Raw genomic sequence first — 21,998 nt, 5'->3', positions numbered from 1 at the left:
TTTCTCCCGGTTTTGGTTGAATTTTCACGCTCAATGTACTGTAAGAATTTCTATTGTCCCTTTGGATCGCCTTGTGATATTTTAATCGTGTATTTTCGCGATATTGCCATAGATGACCTGTTAAGGCACTCGAAGAGGCTTCGAAGAACTTTGTTAAGTCAGTAGGTACTATGTTTATAATTGGTGAAGGAAACAATTTTTTTTTAAGTGAGCTTCAGTGGTGTAGTTCTATTGCGTGGGCGGGATGTCTCTCGTGCTGTCTCGGGATCAAATCCTGGGTGAGGCAAAGTGATATTGGTTTTTTATACTTAGTATCAGGCTGAAGGGTGGAAATTTGTAAGTGGCAATAGACCGTCTCAATTACTTGGGACCTAACATAGCTGGTGAAATGTAGGTGTGTTAACATTCTCTGAAAAGGGAATGAACCTCTTTACCCTGAAACGTAATAATCCCGTGATGCTTTGTATGTAAAAAACAATACTGTAAGCGAATTAGTCATTAAAGTTTCAGAACGACTATATTATATTATGACTGTGTATACATATATGTTCCACTATATGTCTAGGACTAAATGTTAAATAGGCATATTGCATTGTAATCTCACTGTACCTACACGTATTATATTGAATATTTTAAGTGCTCCGTGAAAACGTTGTACAGTAATTTACTTTTGTGAAAATTTGTTTATTGTCTGTACAATTATTTGTATTCCAAAAAAAAAATATTGACATAATATAATATAATGTTTTATTATACTACATTTTAAAAGCCCCACAACCAGAACGTAAGTATATTTTTCTCGACTGTCCTCCAACGTTTAAGTATGTCGCCAGGCTTAAATATAATACCATCATTACCGTCAGCAAAAACAATGACGGAAATTCTTCAAGCTCATACGATTACGTAAAACGAGAAATTGTTGCCGTTTTTAACTTCATCCCGATTACTTTTACCCTTGGATCAGGATTACGAGACGGATGGGAATGAGGATTATTCGCCCTGAGAAAGGCCGCGATGGTAATGATGTGAGATAAGGATGGTGATGAAAAAACAGGTTCAAGTGAGGGTTACGGGGGTATAAATGATGTTTCAGCTGTTATCTGATGTCTTCCTCGTAATAACCAAGATGACACGAGTTTATGATGACAGATTACGAGTGAAGATAACTCGGTCGAGCATTCTATAGACAAATTCTTTGAGTCTGGTACTGTTTTAAGTTATATACAATATTTATAATTAGCTTTTGTAAGTGGCTCTGTTGGCGTCAGTTTTGTCGGGACAAAATTGACAATTTTATCGGATTAAAAATAATTGTACACTGAAATAAAAATGCTTTACAATTAAATAATTGTGAAAAGTAGGTATATATTATAACTTTGACTTTTCGGAGGACCAACACATCAATCAGTACCCCCGTGGCCATGAACGCTGCAAAGTCTTCAAAACGTCGGGAGATAATAATATAAAAACCGTGACAAAATCCGTAAAATATTTTTATTACGAAGGCTCCAATTCATAAGAAATTGAGTTGAAAATAAATTACCTCACATAAAAACTCTTCAAATATATTATAAAAATGATAGTTTTGAAAAAATAACGCCTTGGAAGGGCCCTAATATATATTAGCTAACCGTAACACTACTTGCACTACCCCAACAGTATCTATTTAGAAATCAGATTTAAAAATCCATTGTTTTCCATGAGAACAAATTACCCGAGCAAAAAGTAGAATATGTGTTAATTAAGCAGTAAGAACGGTTCAGAATTAATGAAGTTCAACTTTACATTTACACAGAATTATATCTCAGCAGAAACATTTTTGAAAATATTTCAAAATAGATCCACCTTCGCTTTAGTATTAACGACAGTGCAGCGCTCTGTACCGTTCATTCCCATTATTCTCGACGTGTTGAAAAACTTTTTTGTACGTGTTTCATTCTCATAATATATTCATTCGAATGCTAGTAGGTTACGCGAATGGAGGATTTTCATACATATCGATCCTTTGTATTTTCCCATTTATCGGTTTAAATATTGCAGTATATATTGAAGGCTCATTATTTTCGACTAAAAATATATTGAGGTTCTTTTTTAACCGAATAAAAAGGAGGAGGTTCTCAATCCGTGTGTTTGTACTTTTTTTTATATTATTTGACTACCTTTAGGATAGCGGGTGGTCAACCGGCTTTGAAGAGAAATATTTGCTTCGACATGTAAAGGATTAAAACTTGTACTAAAAAACAAATTATGCCAACATATTCTAATTAGTTGAAGAGTTTATATGCTATAAAAACATTGTTAGAAATCTATATGAAAAGATTAAGTCGATCGTTCTATGACGCGTTTCAGTTGCATTTTTACAGTAACAATACGAACGGCAATTTTTATAGTAATACCAATATGCCAATAGAAGTTTTTTTTTTATATAAGTAACATGATGCTTATTAAACTAATTCATATTATTACTATATTACACACTGTTTAACAGACATAGGCAAAGCTATGACACACGCAAACCCGCACAGTGACCTAACATCACAAAAAAAAAACATCCTCACCAGACGATCATAATGGGTATCAACTGAAGTTATTTAAAAAGCAACTAACAAACCATCACGGCACCACATGGAAATTTAAAAAGGCATTCATTCATTAAACAAACATACATAAAATTTAATGAAGCACGGCCATATTCGTTAACGAATTTCCGGCATGCGTTATCGCTATATCTGTCCTTGTCTTTCGTAAGTGTTTATGGTTTGAGGGAAAAGGATAGATTTGTATAGGGCTCTAAAACGTATGGAGATTGAACCGTAGCAGGAGATAAGTGTTCCGTACTAATATCGGGAATCTTCAGCTGTTTACGAAGGAGTTATATTTTCATCAATATTTTGATATTTTATTCTAGCATACAAAGCTTGTTGACTTAATATTTTCCTTTGTTTATTGTTCAATTGTTTCTTTTTTATGTTGAATGTCTAGCATAAAGCAAATTTACATTTCAACGCAATATACTGGTTATAACAATGGAACTTTAAAGCTTTGTTAGTTTATAAAAAACGCTATCAAATGAAATATGGAGAATTTCTGTAAGTTGATTTCCAAAACATTATTATTAATATTTCCACTAACTTGCTTAAAATACTTTTCTTAAAGTTTATGTTTAGTCGAAAAGGATTATTTCAGATGTTATCTTATAATGAGCTGTTTCTTTATCATGAAAGTCATATGAATCAGGGTAAATACATAAAACAAATATAAACACACGAAATTAGAACCTCCTTTTTGGAAGTTGGTTGAAATGTGCAAACAAAACTTTTTTTTGTATAAAAAGAACAAAAAATGAAACAACAATTATCATATTAACGAACTCCGCGAGGAACCCAAGGCATCCGATTCCATCTATCACTCGACAATACGTCACATAACCTGCTGCAATTAAACATTCAACCGTACAGAAATATCGCGTTCCTTCCCCGTTGCGGCGCCGCTGCGTCCCCGCTGCGTTCACGCTGCGTGTCCGTCACGGCGACGTTTACGACACGATTTTACGAGCCGTTATTTGAGCTGATATTAACATTGGAACGTTTCCAATCACTTTGATTTTGATGCCAATTACTGTTAAGATCTGATCTTAAGATACGACGTTTTATAGTTATTGATTTTGTTAGCTTGTTATTTTTCGTCACGGTAGCTGTTAATCTATTGTGGCGTGTCATTGATTGGAGCTTTTGAATTGGGTTGTAATTTTCTCAATGGGACATCTTGTGTATTTTTATTGTAATCAATACGTTTCTTATTACTCGTAACTCCATTTGTACAATGGGAGATGGTTTGTTATCGTCTCCTGTGCAACCTGATATACCTCTGAATATGGAAGACATGCAAGCAGAGAATTATAAGTTTTTTTTTAAATCGTTAACTAGCCAACGATAACAATCCCAAACATATTTTCTCAGTCACATTCTCTGGTTTTACAACCGACTAGCTACGCTCTATCGTAAGTAAGTATTACAAGATTATAGTAAATGAGCTTATTATATTCCTCGAGATATGTTAAATGTGATAATGAGCTAAAATTGAGAGTGGAATTTAACATTATTACGTATGTTGTTACTACACGGTAAATAGATTTTAATGATAATTTGTATAATTTACTTTTTTGTAAGAATTATCATAATAATACTCCTTTAAGCATAATAGCATGTATTAAGTTTTCGCACTTAAGATAAACGCCGCCTGTAGCGTAATTATATCGCGTGCGCGGTATGATCCCGCTCTGAGGTCCTTAGTTCGAATCTCCGATTAGGCAAAGTTATAGTTCTGCTCAATAGCAACCCGGAGTCAGGAATTTGTGTTCAATATGGCGAGAGGTTCGTTCTGTATCACATCATGGGACGGAATATCTATGGCGAAAAGTGAGTGACCTGGTTACACTCTGCCTACCCCCTCGGGTATAATGGCGTGATGTACTTATGTTTTATGTATTTTTGATAAACACTGAACACTCGCAGCCGCATTTCAAAGCACTGGTTAGAACATAACTTTTCATTCTGTTTTTTTACGGATCCCTAACATTAAGGAATATGGATTTTTATTATGGTGTTTCACATTTACGAACTAATCTTTACAAAAATGACTGATATGGATTTCCCACTAAGTTATTTCAATTGTATGAAACGGATGCGTGCAGAGTGGCGATGGTGCGTATGTACGCGGTATGTGTGTCAGTATTGCAGCTGTTATAATTATGCGTAAGCTGTGTACTTACGCAACGTACAGTCAAACGATTACAACCAGCGCGTAACGCGAGCTTCTCATGAATTGAATGCATTAAGTGTAGCACCAACAAGCATAATCACGTCAGCCAGTGTAGAAGTGATCTAACATGAGTGGGAAGTAAAAGTGATTCTCATAACTGTGCGTTTATACGAAAATTTAGGCAAATATTAATGTTACTAAGTTTATACCGCAAATATTTACAAACACAAAATCCAATTCAAATTAACAAACACTACACCAAAACATCGAATTAAATTCGAAACTAACTAAACGGGGACAAATTGTCCCGGAATCCTGTTCGAAGGACCACTGGGCCGAATAAATTTCCGACCACAAAACAAAGGTTACGTGTCCAACACGACCACGCAACGGCCAGCATTCTAAACGACAAATAAAAGCGGGGGCTAGTTTAAATTGGGAGAACGGTAAACAGCAGCGGATGGTAACATTTGGACAAAGTTGTCCGGGGCCGCCGGGCGCCGGCCGCGGCGGCCCGAAAACATCGAGATCACAAACGTTTGGTAATTTGTTTAAATGTTATAACTATTTGTTTGGACAACACGTACGATTGTTGACAAATCTCGCTCCGCTGTATGGGTAGTGTTTACTAATTGCGTCGGAGGATCGCGGAGGTTTGTCGAGGGGACAGAAGTACGGCATTACGGTATACAGGGAAGTATAATAATAGTAAATCAAAGACGCAAGACCTTTATTACGTAAATTACGGGGTAGGTCATTCGTAAGAGAAGCAAACTAGTATAATATCCAGAAGTCATGATCTTGATTCTTAGTCCGCCGTTACGGGACAATAAAATAAACAAGCAACATAAAGTGTAAAGTTTAAATCAGTAGATCTTCTATAGCAGCCAGCAGCGACCGACTAACCGCTATCAATTCGAATCCGACCACCGAGAATTCCAATTAAATTGCATTTCAGTGAAAATCTAGAGCGATTATAGAATCTAGTGGTGGGCAAATTAAAACCGGCACTCCGTTGGATTTCCCGTTCAATTTTCATGGAGAAAAACAGGATGAAAATCCATTAGGAGATCGACGCAGGCCTCTGTCACTGCGCCTTGCTTGACACAGTTGTCGAAGTGCTGGAATGGCCAAGGGCTGTGCGACAAAACATAGGTAAACTTTATCGGTAAATGTAATATTGCTCGCATGCAGATGCGTGGCGGCAGAAATAGCTATTGCCTTGATATCTTTACTGAAGATCTTATATGTACTAAGAGACCCTATACTATCTTATTATATCTTGGTAGTAATATTATTTATATACTTTCGGTATCATCAAATTTCACTTCAAACGTAGGTAATATTAATGAATTGACGTTAAAAACCACAACACACATACTACTTTAACACAATACAAATACAGTACATTTTCAAACATTTTACGTAAATTGTCCACATCCAGCGATTTGTAGCTCGGTGACGACCAGGGGTAAGGCTTTAATGCGATCCCATAGCAATCATATGGTTCATTTTGCATTCCCTCAAACCCCTTAGCAGATGCCACGCAAAAGTCGACGGGCGATGCAAAACGTTGCATGCTACCTCAGCCACCACTCATAATCCGTTAGATTGGCAAATAAGACTTGATATTGATGGTAATATTGAGATTTTATTAATTGATAAAGTTGTAACATAAATTGATTTAAAAAAATGATAGGTGAGGAATAGTTAATTTAATAAAGAAAGTTGATTAAGTAAATGGAAAAACTTTACACTTTAAAATATAATACATAGGGCTCTTAGTAAATATGGTACCCATTAAGATTTGATTTATTAGGGAAACAACAAAATACGTATTTATTGATAGCTGTTATGAAGATTAGAATTAAGATCCACAAATAACAGAAGAACATATCAAAGCAAATCTCCCTTCTAAGGAAATTTTCAATCTGAGACCATTTATCAATCCAAAAACCTTCTTTCAATATCTTCTAACATAAGATTTTAACAAATTACTTTTGACAGTGGAAAATGAACGCGACATTTACGCAAAGTGTTGGATTACCGGCAAGGGGAAATAAAATTACCCACCCGATTGATAAACCGAAGAGGGTAACTACAGGGTGTGACGGCAAATTGTTCTTCGAATACAAAGATATCGGTTTTAAATTACATACGTAAATAACTTAATGCCAGAGTGATTTGGATTTCAATTACACGGTGCTATGGAATATTTTTTTATTGAAGAGTGTAAACAAATGATTTTCGCGTCGACGTAAATTGTATACATCAAAACTGAAAAGTTTAATGTTGATTTTAATTTTTTAAAAAAGAAACGGTAATTCATGAGAGTGCCTAAATGGCCAGATTGAGTTGGCTCAGTTTTTACCGTAATGTAAAGTTGACGCAGATCCGAAAGATATGATCTAAACCATTTATTGTTTTATTTTAATTTTTCGGATTACTGGTGAAATTACAAATATTTAAAATCAGATCACAAAAATAATCCAAACCAACTGCATAATAAAAATTCTAAAGTCGATTTCTAGCTTTTGAAAGTATCCATCAACATGAATTTAAATAGCATCAGCATCTAACCGTTTTGTACGAGCAGAGTGGAGTCCCTCGCCAACGGCAGCTCGGAGTCGGTGAGAGTGGCGTCAGAGGCGTTATCTGACGCAGACGTGGGCGTGGTAGGCGCGGTGGGCGACTCGGAGAGGCCGCGCTGGCGCCGCCGCCGCCCGCTGTCGCTGCTCGACCCGCTGCCCGAGCCGTAGGGCTGCAGCCGGCCCAGGCCTAGACAAACACGCCTCATGAGGAAGAGCATCACCTTAAAGGTCAGTTAGTGATGGAGAAGTGAAGATGGAGATGGAACAAACAGGAGTATGTGAGTTGATGAGCTTGACTCAAAAAAATCATGGACATTAACAACAGCATTCGCGAGTTTCATTTGGAACGTTAGTTGATGATGGAGGGTGAATGGACTTATGAGTTTGAAGTCAGTGGACATTTACAGTGACTAATGATTCAGTTGAAGACCACCAAATATAGGAATTTAGGAGCTTATAAAGAAAGTTTGGGGTATAATTCATTAAAGAAGTTCCTTTTAAAAAAACGGTTAAATAAAATTAAATATATTGGACACCAGAATAAATTACTAGATCATGCAATACGATGGAGTGAATATTTCAGTTTAAGCTAAGGAATAAATATGTGCATGTCAGGATACAAACAAATCGTTAAAGATAGTTAACCGAAGAATACGCCAGTTTTTAATGGACCGCTATTTTTAAACGAATAAAATGAATTATATTATATTAATTATTAAATCCCAATGTTTGAAATGATCCAAAATTCGCATAAGCTGCTGAAATTTATTACATGCCATATAAGTACATAAATAATTATCCCAAAAACGACAATAACTTGAGTATTAACAATTTGTTATTTTAGTTTTATTTTCCATGAAGTTAAAGTAATATCTATCACTTCTGCTCCATTAAATAGTATAGAACTAAACTAATATTTCCTTAAATCAAACCGTCGACAAACTCTTCTCCTTTACACAGTATTTGTCGCACATACATTAACCTAATAAATCTAAAGTTTAAAACCAAGTGTAATTTATTTCCTTGCAATCGAACGGGAGCGTTTCGCGTCGCACCAAAGATTTTTCACTGGCTCCAGACTTGACACGCTGTACTTAATGAACGCTTTCCAACATCAAACGAAATATATGACATGTAAAATATGTAGAAAGTTAATTCCAGTTCGCTTTTTTGCTTACTGATGAGGGGAGTCAATTCTTACGTTCCTTTTGAAACGAATAATGTTTTAAGGGATTGATTGGTTTTTTAATATGTGGTTTTGAATGAAGGAGTAATGGAAACATTTGTGTATTTGATCGGAAATGTTTGTGTATTTGATCAGAAGTTCCACAGAAGCTCAACAATACAGATATCAGAATTATACTTCGACTCACACACAATCGTACACCGATCTTTGTCATGTCCCGAAGCCTTATTATTCCTAATTATGCTTGCCCTTTCCGTTTCAACTTCTTTATGTGGCTTCCTATTCCCTTTGTTATTTATTTTCGATCGGATTTTTTTTTCTCCAGGTAAATACTTAATGTATGGGCCACCGTCGAGTTTCGGTTGCTTTTTTGAGGATTCGCTTTTTTGTTTCCTGGTTTTATTATCATCCCCTTACGGCTTACTATTGTCTCTGTCGCTGTGTTTTTGTTTTGATTCCACTGTACTGAAACGTCTTTGTTATGTTCAGATTTAATTATGACTTTCTGGCTTTTGGTAAGGTCAAGTTTTTTAGCTTATCGAGCCGTGACGTGTTTATTTTCCGAATTTTCATTCTAATGACAGAATTTTATATATTAATATTCTGTTAGATTTATAGGTGTAACAAAAATTATCACATTAGAAATCAAGTAGGTGGTAAACATTTTGTATTCATATTAAGTTATATAATCATTAAATATTACAGTCGCATTGTCGTCTTTTAAATATCCTTAAAAAAATCTAGCAGTAACATTTAATCGTATTACAATAATTCAATATTATGACGAAGATGACTATAATTGAAAATTCTCAACTAAATCTGAAAGTTTAAAATTATGACCGCGCAAACGACAAAAGCATCTAGAAATATCGGCAAACCTCTTTTACATAAACAAATATTTGGAAACAACAAAGAAGAAATACATGCATCATTGCTAATAACTGTCGCAGCTTAGCAAATTACAAATCCCGTTGCGTTCCAGCGTCCAATCAGCCGGACAAACTTCCATGAAATAATTATAGAGCTGGTCCCTGCACAAAGGAGTTGAAAACAAAAAGGACAATGAGTTCGTTAGAGGTATTTTTGCCTTCCCCCGCTTCCCCTGGCTGCTGAGGCCATCGTTTGGGTAATGCTAATTGTGGGCTGCAATCGAAAGATTCTGAAAGCGTTGGAAAAGATAGATTTCCCGCGGGTCGTGCCGAAGAATGGGCTGAGAATCGTTTTATTACCTATATTGTTGAGCGAAAGTGAAAAAGGAACGAGAGCTGATCAAAGAAATCAGACAATGTATTTTTATTGGAGTTGTAATGGGAAAATCGTAAATGTAAATATAGTTTGCGAAGGAAATAGTATTGATAAGAAATTAACAATTCAATCGTTGTTATACAGATAAGGCGCTGTAAACATTGTAGTCCTGTTTTGATCGATATGGTATTTTTAGAATTAAAAAGAAATAGGTACAATATTTTTCACTGCAACTACATTATATCTTTAATTCCCAAAAAAAAATACAGATGTGTTATTCTGTATTCATTTAAAACCAGAAATAAAAAACTCACCAACAAAAAGGAATAATCCGCAAAAAAACACGAAATAAATCCAATATCCAATTAAATCACAGCACAGCACTGATCACGTCTATCCAGATTTGTGGCGTTTTAACTAATTCGCGAACCGTTACCGAGATGGGTCCGTGGGCGAATCGTCACAAATAAAAACAGCGCCTGCTTCCTCTCGAAGTGATAAGGGCGATAATGTGGTCGCAGGACATCCTCATGATAACGATGACCGGTCAATTCATTAAATAACTTTATTTAAAACAACGGGTAACACCCAGAATAGGGACGTGAGTCAGTATTTTTGGTATAAGTGTTGTTCTAGAAAATTCTTGCAATTTGTAAGAGAACGTTACAATTAATGGTTGAACGAAATAAATATTTTTGGCATTTTTTCATTTTTCAATGGTTATTTTGTTAACGTATAGCTTTAGAGGCGATGTTTGTAATATAATTTGAAATTGATAAATAAAATTGCAGTGTTCCACAATTCTTGTGTAATAATTACATGTAATAATGATTGGTTATAATCATATATAAGTGGGTCATACCTCCTTAATTAGAATGTCAGTATTGTAATATTAATTGTTTTCAACCATGATTAATACAACATTTATATTTTTGCTTTATTAAATTATATTTGCATTATGCGCCGCAATAATTGTTCTAAATGATATGCAGGGAATCACCGAGTCGGGTATTTATACCATCCTATGCTCAACGATAATATGGTTTATGTGGAAGCATACTTAATATTGATAAGGGATTATAAATATATCTACATTTTCAAAAATAAACCTTAAGAGACAAACAAAAAGCACCAAATTCGCTTACACAATTCAAAAGATTTAAACAGATTTACGAAAAGTTTGTTTAAAGAACAGCCAAGAACTGTAAACAAGTTCTCATTCCCAAAACCCACAGTGAAACCCAAAAAAACGCATGACAATACAAAAATTGAATAGGACGAAATAGTGAACTCATAAATATACAATTGGCTTGTTGCTTACGTTACAAAATCACGTCCCGGAGCTATCGCCGAAAACTACAAAAAAGCCAAACAAAACCCACTTTTCCGCACGTATTGCCGTTCGTTAGATGTAAAATTTGAATGTTGCAAACACGCACAAACGAACCGACGAACTCCCCCGGGACCATCTGTCAGTGCTCCTGTCGGAAAAAATCAAATAGGCAAATGTGGCCTCGTTAGACCAAAGACTCGCAACCTTTTGTGTCGAACAGAAACATGCCACTCCTCCTAATTAACTTAGTAAAGGTTCAAATGAATTCCAGTTCGATCCGCGTCCATTTTCACTGCACTTACCAGTCACTATTAGCTGCTACGCCCGTTATTGGACTTTTATTTAGCTCTAAAGCTAAATTAGAAACTAAACGAAACTCAACAGCGTTCCTCAGCTCCTTTACACAGAACGGTGTCAAGTATTGTACTAACCGTTCAGTTCAAGACATTATTTTCGCTATGTAAATCAATACGAGTTCCCTGGAGTCCCTACATCCTATATAATATTCTAAACACGGCGTGCCGCGTTAAGGCAAACGCAGAAATTTGTCACATGAGCGATGGTTCACCTACGTGTTTCGCCGTCCAAATCCCAAATATAATCCTCCGCAGTACAAATAAAACGCACCTTTATTACTTTAAAGAGAAAAGCTTAAATCCATCGCGGCCGCCTCCGGGGATTTCATATTTCATAGAGGCGCGGACGGCGAACACCGCGCGAATTTATATCTTGGAGCGGCAATCGAGGGTGCCCTTTCGATTGAACCCCTGCGCTGTCACCTAACAGAGTCGTACTAACTCTCCGTGAGACTGTATGATTTTATGCCAGCAAAAGTAAAGAAGGTTGACAAATAGGTCGGGCGTGCCGCTATTCGGTTTTATTAAAATTAAAACGTTCCATCGTGACGTTAATAATATGAGGCAAGGTTTAGAATCGCGGCTGCGGCGAGAGCGCGCATTTACAACGCGCGGGGTGAGTTTTTATTATAGCGTAGTTTATTGCGTCTCAAGCGGCGGCATTAGAAATAATCTTCGATGTTTTTCAAGATGACAACCGCGACGGAGCGCGCTATCTTCCGAACGACTTGAAATAAACGCCGATCGCGACTCGCGATAGGCGCTCGCGATACGGAAAACATTTACGGAAGCGAAAATTTCTAAAAACAAAGCGAACGATAAATCAGCGGATGCGGGGACCGTCGGAGCAGAAGGCTGCGTCCACCGCCGTAACTCACTGCGCGTACAATTTCACTGACAATTTATACGACGTGAATTACTGTAGTTGTCAAACGCTGACGTCTGCGTATCGGAAGAATAAATGATAGACACGAGAGGACGAGCGGCTTCGGCATTGCGGTCACGTAGCGCCCAGACTCGGCGGAGGCGCAATCTCCGAACAAAGAATTACATTTACCCAAAGCATGGGAAAATCTCGAGTAATTCAATGCGTCCAATAAAGAAAAATACATAAAAAAATCTATTTCTTATGACAAATGCTATGACAGATTCGCGCTGGAATATTTTATCGAGTAGACAATAGGGGAATGGAAGAACTACAAAACGTTGCGAATGTATTTCTTCGAGTTGAATGATTTGCGAATTGAATTGTGGACGTGAGCGAATGGATGCCGGTGGTGAACTTTAAACAAATTGAGATAGAAATGAGTTTAGAGCGACATCATGTCGAATGGCACATCAAACAGGATTAAGAATTTTATCTCACTTTATATGATCAGATAGCGTTCGTAGAGAAGCTCTCTATATTCAGTAGATAACGACAAGAAACAGGCGAGTCAAAGATCATAATCCGATGTACATCGGAACATGATCTAATGTAATCGCCTTCAGCAATATCATAAACGAAAATAACAGATTAAAATATACCTAATACTGTTCATTTTAGGTTCAATATTGCAAACATCAAGCGTAATACTAGCTATTTGTATCTTGTCCAAATAGCTAGCCAATATAACAGTTGTTATTACAATATAATCACACGAATCCAATCCCGGAGGCACAATCGGCCGCAAGCAGTCCCCAATTGCAAATCATCACTAGCTTAGATCCAAAAATCTCTACACTGTTTGTTTTTGATTTTTGTCTAACGAGACAATGGGGAAATGATGAGCACTGCGCCGTACGTCGCCTGTGGGATTTCACCCTACTAACCCCACAGCCCTAGCGATTTGCGCTCGATTGATTCTGTACTTTATTATCCTTGAAATAGGATTGGGAGTTGATTAATCCCGTTTTGGATTTAAGTTGTTTCGCCATGTACCAGCCCATATGGCTTCGAACAGGCCGCAGTGAGTGACGGAACGCCACTCGGGGGAGTGGGATTGGCCAGTCCTGCTATTCATGTCACTGGGCAGTGAGATTTTTGAGTTTTGTATTTTGATTTCTAAATGTTTTTAGATTCTATTTGTCATGTATGACGCTCAAGGATGATGTGTGGCAGTCGTTAGCCGACTTTGATTTGCTTACAAATATTTATAGATAAAAATCTGATTAATGTTTATTTTGGTGCGTGATTAATAATTATATACATAGGGAATTGTTCATTTGTTGGTAAAATCAAATTTGGGTTAACTGATTTCAATAAAAATAACCTTTATTATGTAAAGTAAAACTCCAAAACGTATCCTACAATAAAAATAAGTTTCCTGTAAAACTCAAAATTGTAGCTTAATTACGTACATTTGTTTGTTTAATAAGATACTTTATTTATAATGTACAAGCAAATTGAAAATAAAATAGTTTTACCGATTTTGCATCATAAAAGTAAGCTTTTAAATTTATTGATGGTAGAATAGTAACATAAACTTTTCGAACCACCAACTTCTTAGTCCGCCATGTGACCATTAAGCGTTGCAAAATCTTTGAAAATCGGGAGTAAGATAACGATAAAATTCATAAAACTAGTTAAATCTCAATATATAACATTCGCGTAAACGTAAGAAATCATAGCAAATTGATTCAGAATATTGCAATGTACAAATCAAACATTGAAGAGATAATATCCAATTACCAATTTTACAATGAAAACATCAGTAACTGACGTCAGCGAATCATTTATCGTATTAATAGCATCAGTAAAACTTGATTATGTGGTGTTAGCGAAGATCTTGGAGGCTTACTTGCCGCTAATTAGTAAGTATTGTTTACCTTTGTGTTACATCAAAGTGTTTATAATCTGCGGTTATTGGAGCCAAGGTTTTGATGATTATAAGGCTACATGTCTCAGATGTAGGAAGACGCTGATTCGATGTTATTGGAAATTAGCTTTTGTTACTGTTGTAGGAAGGTTTACCCGGAATAGATGTCTCTTTTACAATTTCCATATAATCTTTCCATCAAATAGTAACTAAGTTACCATTCGCAACGAAGTTTAAAAATACCTCAAGTGCTACAAGAAACAATATGCATTTATCTGTCAAATATATGTAGGTCATTATACATTGGAAATGCAAATTGATGTAACAAAAAAAAGTCAAGTAACTTAAAGTAATAGTAGTAGTACAAATATAAAAGTAAAGTAACTTGAAGTAAATGTTAGAGAATATTGATTATGATCATGTATTTCTATTAAGATAAATTATATTTTTATTATACAGTAAATTGGCTATTGCTAGCAGCTTCGCGTGACTCCTTCACGGGAAGTTTTCCGGGATAAAAGTCCCGCCTATAACCTTCCCAGGTTACCAAACTATCTCCATACCAAATTTCATAAAAATCCGTTCAGTAGATTTTGAGGAAATCGATCACACACCGGCAGACAGAAAAGAGGACTTTATTTTATAATATCTGTAGATTTTAGCAAAATGTAAAACGCTACTAAATAGAATTCAAACACAACCTCTTCGTCACGTCATTTGCATCTAAATTTACAGCAATATTTTCGCTATCGCATTACGACTCTTCGACAGGCTGGAGTGGTGTCTCCAAGTGTCGAACTTGGTGATTTATTTACGGTGACTGGTATCGATCGAGTATGAACGCTCCGGGATCGGGGTCAAGTGTCTCTCATTCTTCGCGTGTTTTCTTCTACGATTGTTCATAATAAAAAAACATTAGATCCTAGAGTTTAATGCAGTGTGAGTGATATTGGTGTCTTGCTTTTAAATCTTTACGATAAATAATAATAGCTCTGTATTATACTGTAACGCTGCTGAGCTAGGGCCTTCTTTACTACTAAGAGGGATTAGTTCTAAGTCCACAACGCCGGCCTAGGGCGGATTGATAGACTTCACACATCCTCAAAATTCCTATAAAGACTTCCCAGGTACGGGTTTCCTCATCTCGTTTTCCTTCACCGTTAAAGCAATCTATAATTCACCAAAAAAGCACACACATTTTGAAAAAAGTCAGAGGCGTGTGCCCTTGCGATTTGAACCTGCGGACATTCGTCTTGGCAATCCGTACCACATTCACACACAGGCCATCGCCGCTTTTCAAATCTTTGCTTTAAAATTATATCATGGAATCAAAAGCATACTAAAGTGTATGTGATTTCATTCAAATATTGGTTACAACCTAATACTTGACGACTATAGGTAAATATTAATCCTCTTGCTATGTAAGCATCTTTTACCAATATTATATTTTTTATACAGGCCAGGTACAGTGACCCAACTTCACATGATGGTAAGTGGAGTGGGATCAAATAGAATGTTAACAGACAAGAGATGATTACCCCTCGGCTGCCGACACAATTATGCCGGCCTGTTGGAACCAGATATACACAGGTTGATCCCGGAACACTTACGTGAGCCACTATGGCGGGTTTTAACTCCTTATGTACGGAGGTCGCTATCCGGGCGGATATACACATCCCTACAATCAGCAACAATATTAATATTTAGCCTGTAATGATTTATAACAAAGTTCGAAATCCCGTATCAGTATAACGTCAATTGCACATACCAGCGATAGTGGTTGCGCAATCGTTATCTGCAACTGCCACTTCACAATAAAGCGACGAAAGGTTAACGAACTAATATTATAATATAATTAGCAATGTTTAATCAACCACAATTAATGTAATGGGATTTGGTACGGTTTTCATCGGAGCAAAAACAAATCCGATAAGATGAAGAGATGAAGCCTACTTGATCTCTATGAATATGTAATGGGCTAGATTAAGAGCTGTCTTTCAATTCGAGAGGTTAGTAGCGGAGAAAATTTAGGCTTCTTGTGTAGTTTTAAGTCTTTATGATGGTTTAGATTGTGTTTTCGAGACAAGCGCGTCTTAGTCACACATACAAATCCATTGTAAACGCCTGTCTAAAAACAATAGCAATACCATGGAATTTGAAATAATAACTACTGACCTATACTATCATTTTAGTAAAAAGAATATGTTGCTTATTATAAGGCAGTATATACGAGTATGAATGAATTACATGAATAAATCCCTCCTAACCGAATTTCGGCCACGGCGGCTAATCTCAACGGAGATCAGCCAGGTGCGTACGAGATATAATGTACAAGTATGTGCGCAATACACAGGTGCACGCTGTTCCTTCACTCTCATAGTCCGGTGAGAGACGGCAAACCGATATGATCGGAGAGAGATCATGGGCTTTACGTGCTTTCCGAGGCACGAGGGTATCACACCTCCAACTTCCTGACTCCAAGCTGCGACTGAGTTTTTTTTAATTTAAAATCCAGTCACAATTACTTTGGACCGACCCGGGATTCGAACCCAGGACCTTAGCACAGTAGTCGTACTCGTACCGTGTCCAATTACAACTAAGCCACTGAGGCAGTCATACGAGTACATATAGGTATTTGACCCAATACAGCATTCGTCCACGCAAAGGTCAAAGCAAATTTGACAAGAACACATCACGCACTAATTGAAATTTAAGGTTCGCCGATCGAATTACAGCAACAGTAAACCGGAGGTACATAATTGAAATAATTGTTGGGGTCAGATCGGGTCAATTAATCATAGGATGCGCTCCAGCGGCATTATCAATTTATTTGCCGTCCAAAACATTGTAATGTATTTCAAACATAGTTACTGCTCTAATTTCACAACTGGTGTTCTGCAATGACACATTGTGATTTCATTACTGCATGTTTAGCTATTGTTTAGATCATGGATGGCGAGTTTTTAATGGTTAACTACCCATTATTTTTATAAAATTCTGGCCTGTAACGTGCCATCCAGAATCGGTTCCCTAATTTCAGAATTGGTGTTCTGCAATGACACATTGTGATTTCATTACTGCATGTTTAGCTATTGTTTAGATCATGGATGGCGACCTAATAGTTAACGTGCCATTATTTGTATAAAAATCTGGCATGTATCGTGCCATCTAGGAGCAGTTTTATCTATCTGAGTGCCCCATATTAGCCACTTTTTTATGACCCACAATATTTTGTGTTTTTGTCGGGTCTCGGTAAAAATGTTACTGCATCTGATGTTAAACGAAGTGAAGTCCAAATAAAGATATATAATGTTTGGCATATTACTCGCGTGCCCGAATTATTTTGTCCCGTATCAGCACGCGTGCCATCGTTCGCCATCCCTGATTTAGATGTTTAATGAGATACCCATTAGAGTCTCGCATATTATTGCTTCTGTAATTCTATATACTAATTTAACAACCAATTAAATTGGTTGACGAAGAATTAAAGATGTATTTTTGGGGAAATCTCGATCAGTGTTTGGATTGAAATAATAATTCAGCTCTGTATTATATACTGTCCCACTGCTGGGCGCGGGTCTTTACTACTGAGATGGATTAGGCCTTAGTCCACCATGCTAGCCCGCATTGGTAGACTTCACACACCCTGAAATTTCTAAAGAGAACTTCTCAGGTATGCAGGTTACCTCACGATGTTTTCCATCACCTAAAGCAAGCGATAATTCACAAAGAATACACAGATAATTTTGGAAACGTCAAAGGTGTGTGCCCTTGGGAGTAGAACCTGCGGACATTCGTCTCGGCAGTCCGTTCCACAACCAACAAGGTTATCACTGCTTTTTTTAAATGCTGGAAATTTTGTATATATTGCTTGTAGTTACTCATCATCTACAGAATCTAATTTCAATGTTATATGCTTGAGAATTATCTTTATATGAATCTAATCGTATCAATCAAGATTAGTTTATTGATTTTGTATTTGACTATATTGATGTGATTTGCCTGAAATTGGAATTTGAACCGTTATAATCATAGATTCATCGGTTATGAAAGGAGATTAAAAATACACTGTTTAATAATATATCAGCCCTGTATTATATACTTGCCCACTGCTGAGCACGGGCCTCCTCTACTACTGAGAGGGATTAGGCCTTAGTCCACCACGCTGGCCTAGTGCGGCTTGGTAGACTTCACACACCAATTCATACACTGTTTACTTTCATTTTTTTTTTCGGGCACGGCAGTGTCTTCACTGCACCTGATGGTAAGTGAAGTGGGGTTCAATAGAATGTCGATTATCGAAAGATGATTATCCCTCGACAGTCGACACAATTATGCCGGCCTGTTGAAACCGAATACACACAAGCAGATCCCGGAACGCGACACTTACGTGGGCCACTATGGCGGGTTTTAACGCCGTGTGTACGGTCGCTATCCGGGCGGATATATCCTACCACCAGCAATATATATAATATAGAGATGTGAACTTTCATATATTAGTAACTTACGCAACCATCTCAATGAAGGAAAAGCCTTATCAAGCTATTATTAAAACGACATAAATGTAAAATAATGCTAATTTACACATTTAAAGTTGGAAATGCAATAAAACCTTACTAGGAGGCCTGCACGATGTTTATGGTATAATTACATTAGCTTTGTGATTAATTTCTTGCTCGCCTTACTAGATTTATAGGTGATTCAAAATGGTCGTGATTGTGTTAGTGACACTGAATTTATAAGGATAACCGATAAATATTTCGAAAAAGAAACATCTAAAAGTCAAGGTATAAATATGTAAATTGTAATTTTTGTATGCAGGCACATCAAAGTGATCTTAATGCACCTTATAGTAAGTGACTGCCTCGGTGGCGTAGTTGTATTGCATGTCCGGTACAATAGCGCTCTGAGGTCCTGGGTTCGAATCCCGGGTCGTGCAAAGTGATATTTGGGTTTTTCTGCTCAGTATCAGCCCGGAGTCTGGAATTTGTGCCCGATATGGCGATAGGATCGCCCCCTGTCACATCATGGGACGGAACATACTTGGCGAAAAGTGGGTGCCCTAGTTGCGCCTCTGCATACCCCTTCGGGGATAAATGCGGGATGTTATGTATGTATGTATATTAAGTGGAGTGGAGCCTAATAGAATGTCGACAAGAGATGATAACCCTTTGACAGTCGACACAATTATGCCGGCCTGTTGTTTTTGTCAAAATATTGATGAAAAAAAAAACAAAATAATGAATAGCATTATCCTCCACACATCGTTCGTAAGAACACATTTAAAAAGCTACTTGACAGATAAAGGATTAAAACAAACAAAACGGGCTAAAGAGTGCAAGCATACAGCCGACGAGCGTTCGAATGATAAATTCAATTTTAATTCACTCCCGTGCCGATTTAATGATTTAATACATATTTGCCGAAGTTTTAAACGGACAAATAGTGCGTGATAATTGGACAAAAGTTTTTATGCTCAAAAGGCATGGATTTCTGTGTTGTATGTTTTCGTTTATGTTTGCGAATTTTGGTTATTGAATACCGATAAGCTGTCGCACTAGTTGCGCCTCTGCTTACCACTTTGGGGATAAATGGGTGATATGCGTAGTGACGTGTTTATTGGTGGTAGGCGCATACGATCATGCAGTTACATACTAGTGTCACTCAATTGAATAAAGAAGTCGGAAAAAATACAGTATAAACAATGTGATAGACGGTACTAAAAAGTAATAGATTTTCATGACCAGCGTAGAATGAACCGTGAATATATAAAACTAGAAAAACCGTTTGAACTTTGAAAGGTCTTATTAAATTGGTTGTGTGGGTGTTACATTCAAGAGTGTACTTTATGTGGATGTAATTTGAGTGCATTTTATTATATTTGTGTTGTGGTTAAACGTTGGCTAAAGTTGAAATTCATATGAGATTTAAAAGATTATTCAATATTCTATGAATGGATAGTAAGTATGTTAAAATAGATACATTATTGAAATAAAAATGCTTATTACTGTAATAATATGTTTTTATTTTATTTATTGAGTTTGAAGGCAAAAATGTATTTTTCACATTTTAAAAAAGACTAAATATATTATATTCTTATTTCAAATAATTCTGACTAGCGTATATTCTGTATTTAAACTTTTTTATCATACCTTTCACGTTGAAAACATTCTACATTCAAATTCTAAATCCATATACGTGATAGCAACAATAACAGTTCTAAAACCGAATCAAGACAATGACATACCATCCACACGCGCAACATAAATTAAATTATAAAAATAAAAAACATTTTAAACTACAAAAGCGAGTCAAACCTCGTAAACAGCATCCACCGAGAGTGCACCACTCTTATAAAACAGCTGTAAAAAACTTTTGTCTCACTAAACAATAAACTCGCGCGCCGTCGCTCGAGCATGCGACATTTTCGAAGCACTAAACTTATGTTTACGTCTCTATTTCGTCACTTTAAAAATAGAATGAACATTGACTTGACAATAAACTAGCCAGGGTTGCGTTTATAGTGCAGGGGTGGCGCGTTGATTTCAAGTGGAAAGAGGATTTATTTAATCGTTTGAGGGAAATATATCTAATGACAATGTAAGTGTCTATTTAGCAAAATAGATTTAATTTTTTTGTATTTTCTTATAAATGACCTCATACTTTGGAACAGTGTTTTAGCTAGGATTCTCGTTACTGTATAGGCAACGTTTTTCGTTTTTTTAATACAATAGATATGTTAAAGTATATTAGAGTTTACGAATTTATCATCGAGATCAGAAAACTTTGCTTAATAGGCAATCTTTTTTCTGTGACAAAGTATTATTCTTTTAGTAATAAGGGCATCATTTTCGTTCGTCTGTAGCTTAAATTGGGGTCATGCACCCTCGAATCTTTTGAAAGACGGCACTGTTAACTAATACATGTGTTTGTACTAAAAATGAGTTATTTCCTTTTTTCATCCGCTCGTTCCGAGAACGCTTTGGTCCAAGTAATTAAGTTTTTGTCATGTTTGACACACTAAAACACGGAGAAGAAACGCATTAAGATTTAATTTTGTGGCACTTACTATGATTAATGAACTTCGATTATTTTCGGCAATATAAAAACTTTATGTTATTAACGGGTAGAATATGTCCTCAATTGAAGCATGTGAATATCACTAATTAAACATTACGTATCTATTCCTGAAGAGGTACACAAAGCAAGACCATCAACTATTGTCGAGAAATTTTCTATTAAATTCCAATTTTATTAATATTACTCACAAATTTTACCTACCTCAACTATGGTTCTCTTTGGATCAAAAAATACACATGAGTTAAACGAGATTACGTTTCGCTCTTAATCAATTCTAGTCAAAGTGCTTGCAGAACAATGAAATGACCTCTGTAGTATATAATTTACATAGAAATTACTAATTACTATGCTTCCGAGGTGTAATTAGTAAGCATAACATTCAGTTATTTGGTATTCTATTGTTAATATTCTAACTGACAATAATCGATCTGCATTGTATTTGCTTTGTTAGTTTGCAGCTAACTAAATAGCGACCATTAATTTTAGTAAACTGTTTTCGGATGATTATATATTTGATTAGTGCGAAATGTGTTTACAATACTACAAGGTATAGGTTAGCAAATGAGTACCTTCTGATTTCTCATTATCTTCACTGTTGAATGTAGGCGTTCCTAAAGACTTTAGGCTAACCCGTTAGAACCCACTGCC

At 36.3% G+C, this 21,998-nt stretch overlaps 1 protein-coding gene across 1 annotated transcript in view; it reads right to left on the bottom strand.

Annotated features, from left to right (window-relative positions):
- Positions 1–21,998, bottom strand: part of LOC115452539 (teneurin-m) — a 276,231-nt gene that overhangs the window by 185,362 nt on the left and 68,871 nt on the right. The window contains 1 exon segment of the mRNA XM_037441564.1: positions 7,342–7,539. Coding sequence (XP_037297461.1) covers positions 7,342–7,539 — 198 coding nt within the window.

Source organism: Manduca sexta, chromosome 22 (assembly GCF_014839805.1).
Source record: "Manduca sexta isolate Smith_Timp_Sample1 chromosome 22, JHU_Msex_v1.0, whole genome shotgun sequence".
Taxonomy (NCBI): Eukaryota; Metazoa; Arthropoda; class Insecta; order Lepidoptera; family Sphingidae; genus Manduca; species Manduca sexta.
Note: the sequence above shows the minus strand (reverse complement) of the source record. Positions and strands in the feature narration are given on the sequence as shown.